A 9202-nucleotide genomic window follows, 5' to 3' on the forward strand; every position below is an offset into this window, starting at 1 on the left:
TTCTAGCATGCATCCTAGACTACTAAATGAGAAACCCTCGTTCTTGGATAGTAAGCACCTCTCGTGACATTTACTACCTGACAGCGTTGCTCTCCCTTCATGAATCCTTCTTCTCATTTTCTCCCCAGTTACAGCCAACACCTCCATATGGGCTGCCGTCAGTGTTTCTTCTGGCCTGTTGCTGTTGTGCATTATACAGAAATCGTGTGTTTGTCAGCAGCAAGGTCGAGTTCTCTGCGTGTTTGCTTTATTTGCAGCTGATGTGAACAAACAAAACAGCACCATACAATTCAATACAGGTCTACAGCATTACAATAAAAACGCGGGCTGTCACTAAAACATAGAAAGCAAGCTTTGAATTAAAAAGGAAAAAAAATAATCTTTGCAGTCTGAAAACACAAGTTCTCCAAGATTGTGTCCACCTGACAAATGCTCCAAAAGGAAAAGGGTTAAGTTAATTCTTTGCTCTCTACCAACTGTGAGGGAAATATGTAAGTCTGCACCTCCTAAATGAATCAATATTTTCCCCAGCCATCCCCCTGCTAGCTCCATACAGAAAGGTTTCCGCATACACGCAAACTTCCTGTTAAAAGACAGAAACGTCTCTAAAGAGAAAGATGAGAGCGAGTCAAAACAGTGATATTTTACCTGCTATCGCTGCTGCTTTTTGAAGCCAGAGATAACCATGCAGAGCAGGGGCATTATCAGCGCTGTCTGCGCTAGCTAGCCTGGTTAGCAAGCTTCCTTCGTCACTTGGCATTATGTAAAACAGATGGGTACTTATTTTACATTAAACATACTTAATAGAAAAACTAAAACACCAATTTACACTATGTTTGTTAGGGATGATACCCGTTTCAAAATTTGGAGGAAAAAAAAGATTTTTATGTAAGTACTATAGGTATTGTCGGTGTAAATCTTCTGTAAGTGAAATGAGGCTGCTCAGGTTACAGCATACAATTTAGAAGGCTTTGCGGTTACAGAACACCATGCACCTAAACATGAAGGTTAATGGGGATTAACTCTGTAAAGCAACAAACTAAAATTTCGGCAATGCTGTATAGTAATAATGTAGTGTAGTATCTAATATTAGTAAGTTTCTTAGCAACTGTCATAACATTTCAGACTGTGTCCTGTAAACAACAACAAAATATAATGTTAACATTTCATGTCAATGGCCTGCTACAACAAAGTCAGAGCTTTAAAACAGTTGATGACACTTTTTACCTTGGTATTAAACTGTGTATCAAGCCTCGTGTAATTCTTTCGGTGTTGTTAAATTCTGCTAAATGCTAAATTCCTGGTATCTTGACCTGACCTTTGTATAACAAATGCTCAAAGCTGAAAGTTAAAAGGGCACGCACCTGGCACACAAAGTAAGCACACCTTTAATTATAACTTGCAAATATATGAGCCTTTGTATTAAATGCAATACAATTGTATTAAGGCTGTATAAAAATTCACCTACCCTCCAGTTGTCAAAAAGCATGGGCATTAATTAGACTGCCTAGCTTTTGTACCAACATTTTTTGAAATTTCAAACAGCCTATTTTTTAGTGCTTGTGGTTGCTGCTTTTATTACATATAAAAGTACTGATCACAGCAACTTTACAGACAACATGCATTTACTGTATAATGCCCCAAAAAAATTTCAGTAGAAATAATTTGGCGTGGTGGTTAGTACTGTTGCCTCACAGCAGGAAGGTCCCGAGTCCTTCACCATCTGCCCGGGTCCTTTCTGTGTGGAGTTTGCATGTTCTCCCTATGTTTGCGTGGGTTATCTCCGGGTACTCAGCCTTCCTCCCACAGTCCAAAGACATGGAATTAGTGGGGTTAGTTTAAGTGGTGAATCTAAATTGCCCATAGGTGTGAATGTCCGTGTGAATAGTTGTCTTTTTCTCTGTGATAGACTGGTGACCTGTCTAGGGTGTACTGTGCCTCTCACCCTATGGTAGCTGGGATAAGCTCTACCCTCCTGCGACCCTGATGAGAATAAGTGGAAGAGAATGGATGGATGGATAATCATGTAATCAAGTACAAAACCCCCCCAAAAAAAACAACCCCCCCCCAAAAAACAAAAAAACAAAAAACACACTAACTGACAAAAAGCAGGCAAGACAATCTGTGCCATACTGTTACCTTGGTGACGGACTTTCAGTAGGAATAAACCAGCTCCAAAATAAACAGTTTCTTATTGTTAGTGTAATGCAACTGATAATGCAACAGCATGAATCAATTTATGGGGAGCACTGCAGCACCATTATTTGCTCTCCAGATTAGCTTGCCCACTGGTGACCTTGAGTAATAGCTCACAAATGTATTCTACAGAATCATGTGACATGTGCACAGAAACACACACCAAGTGGGAATATCAACATATCCATTTGTCCAAAGAAGATATAATGTGCAATTATGTGGGGAGCGTGTTGTTGCAATGGTGTCAAATAACACAGGCGAGGTAAACTCAGTGAACCTGGCTGCAGATGATTTTGGATATTTAGCGTGATAATTGAAACAGAAACACATTAAATGTTCCAAGTACAAGTATGCTTATTTGTGTGCAATCTCCTGCCGGAGCTGGTGGGTGCATCTGCAAATGATTCCAAGTGACTCTCTGGTTATTACCAAAATAATGAGCTAACTACAGGCCATGGAGATCTGCTTCAGCTAGACTCTCCTCAATTTTATTCACTTTTTCTAAAAAAAACCAAACATGCCAACTTAGCAAGAATGGCATTTAAATTAGTCACACACAACTACTGAGTCTTATTGGGATGCTGAGGTCTGACAAAAAGTACATTTGAAGATGCTCACCTATATTTCTTCATCCTTTCTGCAATTTATAAAACTCAACTTGCTTCTGAGCTAAACCGCAAAGACTGAAAAAGCTGATTCAATATTATGGAAAAGACTCTTGGGAAGCATGTCTGCATTGGCATCGGATCTTATTAGACATATGATACATCCTCAGCTGCCTCATTATCCTACAGGAGATTAACAACTCACTGTAAATGTGGCATCTGTGTAGGAGAAAAGTAAGGATCAGCCATCAGTTAGAACCAGCTAATCTGAATTATGCGAGATCAGCAAGGTCAAAACATTACATGCGGATAAAACCCTTAAAACAGCAGGGGGTTAAAAGAGTCGTGCAAACGAGACGTTTAAATTGAAGAAGCAGAAAAAGAAGACGGGGTTTCTGGGCCTGGGCAAAGGGTTAGGTAATGGAAGTTTCTGCAAACTGTCAAAAAGACTGTGACAAAGCTATTTCTGGATTTTAATATTGTTCAGTTTCCCCTGGTGCTCAGAGAACATCTTGTTGCTGAGTAACTGAGAGTTGGAAAGTGCCCATGCTGAAAGGATACCACTGATAACTGATGAGATGTGGCACATTGAATATACTGTCAAGTTATTGCCTGTCAAAGTTTCCCTAAAAGGAACAGCTCTGCATTTTGGGAAATACAGCCACAACGGTTTAATCATTTATATAATCGTGTGCAGGTCGCCCTTGTTTTGCTAGTTAAAGTTAAAAAAAGGATGTGTTAGGTGTGGACTTTGGTGCCTGACACCACAGGCTCCCAAGTCCTCCTAAGCTGCATGTTCAAGAATTGTTCCACACTTTATCAAAGTGGGATCCGGGGACTTTGGATATCAAGTCAATGCTTCGGTCTCTGTTGTCCTGCTCATGCCATTCCTTGAATTCTGGGGAGGCCACTGTTGTTGAGGACCACTGCCAAAGGGGGTACGCTTGGTTTGCAACAATGTACAGGTACAGGCGAGGAGTGGATGGCTCTTGTCAAAATCCAGATCAACTTGAACCCAGCAGTCTATTTGAGTGATTTTAATGGTGTGGGTGACCGGTGTATTTGCCTTTTTAATGAGAATAAGATGAGAAGACTCTGAGATCCACCATAGTCAGATTTTTCCCACTCGTTTTCTAATCTTTGTGCTCCAGTATAATAACAGCTCCATGTTGGCCATGCAAATATTAGAGCAGTATTGATCTTCTCATCTATACTTGAGTCAGAAAGCAAATGAACAGATCTCCAAAATGTTTAAATGTTCTTATATGAAAAAAGAAAATCTAAAATGAAGAGAATGCAGTCTTAAGTGAAAAGAATAATTCAAAAGCCAAAAGAGCTTTAACTTTAAAAGGGTCTGCCTCACAAATCAATCCACAATATTACAATTCTACTCTGTTACTGCAATGACAGGCAATAAAATGAGATGCACTGCATTGGCCTTGTCTTACAGGAAATTCATCTTTCAAACTTCTCAAAGAGCTGGATGCTACTCTGTCTTCTGTCATGCAGCATTAGGAATCCCACAAAGTCCATAAGAATACAGAGGAAGAAGTGGTCATCATTTCTGGTCCTGTCCTCACTTTACAATATTTTATTCAGCAACTGTTTTTCTGAACTTTTAGGTAATCATTTTAACAATTTGAATCAATAACTTATTTCAGCTGGTTAGACATCAAATTGCAATCCTAACTGATGCTTGCTGCTCTTGGATGTTGTTTCTACTGTTTGAGCTTTTCTACAACTATTTCATAGACCAGCTGTAATTGCAAGTACATAAATGGAATTGATTAAAATTTCTAGTTAAGCAACAGCCTGCCGCTGTCAGAATTCAACATACCCTTTCTTAACTTTGTCAGAGGGAATGCTTCGTATGTGAGATTAAAAAAAAAAAAAAAAAAAAAAAAAAAAAAAAAAAAAAAAAAGTACTTGCCGCATGCAACAGCTAAACCGGGCGAGAAAGCAGAGCTGATGCCACCGTGCCATGCTACATGCTGAGACACTGGGTCTCTTTGTACGACGAGCTTCTTTACAGACAGCAGCAGGAGCTGCAGGAACACTTACACTTGAATGAAAATACCACAGACAGCAGGGGGTTTACAGCTTGCGTGTACACACAACAGTGCACACAACCGGGGAAGCAGGGTGGCGGTCACATGGAAGTGAAAAGGCTATCGTCCAGAGGGAAACTTGTCATGCCAGAAATCTTAAAACTATGAATAAATTTACATCAAATCAGCATCCCGTCTGACCGATGCAACAGATATCCTACATGAGATAGATTTTATGGTTTGTTAGCGGTGACGATGAAAATTTGTAGCAATCCTACACAGCCCAAATTTCGTATCCATAAATGCATCTTTTTCATTTAGCTCAGGAAATATGATCACTGGAAATGTAGAGGGGAAAACTGAGAAATCACAAAGAGCCAACATTCAATCTAGGAGAGATAACAGCAAGACAAAGGACAGCTCTGGATGGCAGGATGCCCCTGGGGCGGCTATGCTGTTATTATGTTGGAAAGGGCTGCTGAGCTGCGGTGCGGGGCAATTACAGACCGGAGGATTGACTGGGGGGAGGGTCCGGGCAAGCCAACCCATCCATGAAGCGCTCTCAGCTCAGAGAAAAGGAGAACAAACTCTGATACAGCAGCAATAAACCATAACAGATGATGGTGGCTTCACCCGTTGAAGTAACAACCATCTGCTTATTCCCATGGAAAAGAGTTCGGTCTAAGCCGCTTTGCTGTCATCAGTGGAACCCAAAATTAATTTTGAGTGATGCATGCTGAACTTTCTGCTGCATTGGTTTGGATTATTTTACTAGTATATGTCACAAATAGGGTGGTTTTGGGATAACGTACAGGGCTAAATGAATCATCTGTTGTTCTCATAGAGAGCTACAGCAGACACTGTGGTGAACACATTAGCCACATCTATTATCTTTAACGTCACTCCACTTTGGAAAGTCCTGGCTGAAAACCACACACTGTCCACTAGCGATCCAGCCGGAGAACGCGGGACAAAGAGGAAAAGTCAGTCTCAGAGTATCGTTTCAGTGGTTCATGGACCACAGTCAGAGGTCGCAGCCTTACAGCCATTGTGTGTTGTCACTGAACGGGTAGATAACGGAAGTAAAAACAGATAGAGTTGCAAGGGGGAAAGAGTTTTACGAGACACATAATGCGACTTTTCGCCAAACTCTCACTTGGGTAACTTAAGCCACTCAACTTCACCTCTGATGAAATCTCCATTGTCGTCTCTCATAATATTACAGCTCTCCAAGTAAAGAGGCCACAATGGGCAGTGAAAGGAGACAGTAATACAAGCTCGGTGCTGTGAGAAGTAACAGTTGGCACTGCTGAGTATCTCGGGTCCAAACACACAATTTCCATGCCCCGTGGCCCTGAACGGCTTCAGTGGAGCAGGTGTCTGCGCACATTCTTTACATAAGCTTTTGTCAAACATGGCGCACAGGAGCAAGGCCTCACAGCTGCAGGACAATGGAGTCTCATTAAAGTACAGCTCTGCAGCCAGACATGCACCCTTACAGCCGGAGTCAAGGTAACAGTTTCTCCAAGGTCAGTTTGTGGTCAGAAACGGGGCCAAACCAAATGGTGAGAACTGCATGTGAATTATATTACAGAAACATGCCATAAGTTATTTACTAAAATGTAAAATAAATAAATCAATAAAATAAAAAGCTTAAAGCTGTTGTGCTGACAGAAACAGAAATAAAAAGACTGAAAGCAAGTACAGCTGAAGTTCAAACTGCACATTGTGATTAAATTAATGCCTGATGAATGAGGTAATTGTGCTCTTTCATGCAATTTAGATAAAATTACCGTTATCTTCCAGCATAATGTCAGTGTCAGACCCCTGAGCCATGAACCATGCTGGAGAAGTAAACACTGTGCATGAAGCTAGGTAGTACTATATTTTTAGACGTCAGAAATCTGAATGTATAAGAAAAAAAAAAAATGCCAAGAACCAGTGTGAAGATTAGAGGTTTCTGCTCTTAAAAACTCTCTCTGGCTTTATATTCCACAAAAAGTATCAATTAAACTCTCTCGGGGAGTGTAACAAAACTTCAGTTTAACTGATTTTAAGATTTGGTCGTGCAACCTACACAGGTGAAATGTTTTAAAGTAAGAATCAGCTCATTCACTTTAATTGCATAGCCAACTTCATACCATGTACAGGGCGATATGACCAAAAAATATTTATCACGATATACATTTGATAATTTGCGATAATGATAACTGACGATATAACTGACACTAGACAAAATGCTTTACAACTCCACAACTTTATTAGTGCAAAAAACCCCATCAATGTATTTTCACTTAAACAAGCAGCTGTTTTTTTATGTGCATTAAAGTTATATAAAAATGTAACAGTGCAAATTCCTTGCTGACAGTTTAACCAAAAGGCATTTCCAGTGGAAACTGGCCGACACATCCTCAGCATAACCATGTATAATATCCACAAAACTTAAAAAGAGGTTATAAACACACAATACGGTAATATTATGTTGAAGCACAGTACGTATCACGCCGCGAGGTGCCTGCCTAAGACAGCCGTAATGCTCCGACAATCCATCAAGCGGTGCGGCTTCGTAGCTTAGCAAAGTCGTACTAAAACATTTGACAGATTTTCGAGCCCCATGTACGACATAAAATTGTTTCGAGGTCAGTAAACACAACCAGAATTCATAAGGCACACGGGATTATGAGGGGCACTGTTGATTTTCAGAAAAATCAAAGGATTGATTTTAAGTGTGCTGTATTTTCCAAACAACGCGGTAATAACGACGGACCGCTAGCATGCGCTACCAAAAATAGTGCTTGGTTGTGTATCTGACGCATGAAAGCTAAACCAGTTCCACACCACTGAAGTTGCAGCTTTTTTACAAACCAATTCTGGTTCATCCGTTTCATTTAACGATCCACTTTCGCTCTTCTCATTCTGCGTTGCCGCCATGTGCGTATGTAAACATAGGCACTGCGCATGCGCGTTTTACCCATATTCTATCGCGATATTTCATTTTCCTATCGTTGCCCAAAATTACACCGGTATTACCGTGAACGGTATGATATAGCCCAGCCCTACCACGTACTAAAACCTCTAATGAAGAAATCTAAGACGTACGGATTAGGCAAGGCAATGTGCAGACACTTTTGTCAACCTTCTCACATTTGCTCCATCTGTGTTGTTTTTTAGTTTTTGTGCAAGTCATCTTTGAGTTTGACACATCTTGACACATTTAGTGATGGCCTTTTGCTTTCACTTATAGTACAAGTTTAGGTCAGTTTATAAGCTGTTTCATGTATCGTATGCCAAGCTGTTCAGGAAGACTGGGCCAAAATTTGTGATGAACACATCTCTAAATCTGACATTTAACTCTCACGGTCTCTCCGCTGCGAATTTTCCACATCACAGAAGCCTCAAAAATGTCCCAGTATTAACCCAGACCAAAACAGAAGACCTCTACAACACAAAGCCACAGAAACCAAAGGCAAAGCTGATCAAGAACAGAGGATTACCACCTGCAGATAAAACAGTTCAAACCACTCTTTCAAGCCACTTCTTTGGTTACAGTGAAGGATGCATGATGGGCAGGGTGCAATTCAGTTTTCAGCAGACCACTGACATACTGATGAAAGGTGTCCTTAGCCCACTCTGAGGCTCCTTGCACCCTTCGCCCCTGGCTGCGAGCCGAGCGAGCGGGCGTCCTGCCTCAGGGGGCCAGCCACACAGCAGAACCGCCGACCAGGAGGAGTCGAACAAGAGGCCTTTCTCTCCCTGCGATGTGATCCTCCCCCCTCTCACTCCTGCAGGAACGACTCTGGCAGCATCTCAGCTTGTTCTCCCCCTTTAGTAAAGTTGGATTCTCAGATCACTTTGGCCATGGCTTCAATTCATTTACATGCAACTCTCTGTCTCTCTGCTGCTGCTGGTGCACAAGTCCATGTAAGGCAGTGCCAGCAAGTCAGACAGCTGGCCATCTCTGAACAACAGCAGACATCCATTCACTAAGAACTCGCTACTCGAGGGTCTCTCAAAACGAGCACAAGTGGAGAGTCCTCTGTGCTGTTTAGAAACTGTGTTGTGAACCCGTAGCCTGACCACCAGCTCAAACAAAGCTTATCAAACAAAGCATACACAATTATGCAGTGTATAACTGACCCGAGCGTAACCTTTATAAAAAGCAGACACGCACATGAGGGGAGAGCAAAATTAAATTCATTCATTTGGTACCAAGATATAATGGCTAATTACACTTCTCAGTACATTCATATTACGAAACCACCAGAACAACATGACAGTTTCACCTTTTTCTCTCCAAGGACAGATTAAATAAAGACTGGCAGAAGACTTTCTTTACTTTCTGCATTTAATCAG

At 41.2% G+C, this 9202-nt stretch overlaps 1 protein-coding gene across 2 annotated transcripts in view; it reads right to left on the reverse strand.

The window, feature by feature from the left end:
• Positions 1-9202, reverse strand: part of nxn (nucleoredoxin) — a 70809-nt gene that overhangs the window by 57420 nt on the left and 4187 nt on the right. The window contains exon 1 of one of the 2 annotated variants that reach the window (XM_080888083.1): positions 78-116. The exons of the other annotated variant lie outside the window; for it this stretch is intronic. Within the exon in view, the coding sequence (XP_080744209.1) occupies positions 78-101 (24 nt within the window). The 5' untranslated portion in view covers positions 102-116. Of the gene's footprint in view, positions 1-77; positions 117-9202 lie in introns of those variants that run through there. 2 annotated transcript variants of the gene reach the window in all.

The sequence above is a fragment of the Rhamphochromis sp. 'chilingali' genome, assembly GCF_963969265.1.
Source record: "Rhamphochromis sp. 'chilingali' genome assembly, chromosome: 8".
In the NCBI taxonomy this organism is placed as follows: Eukaryota; Metazoa; Chordata; class Actinopteri; order Cichliformes; family Cichlidae; genus Rhamphochromis; species Rhamphochromis sp. 'chilingali'.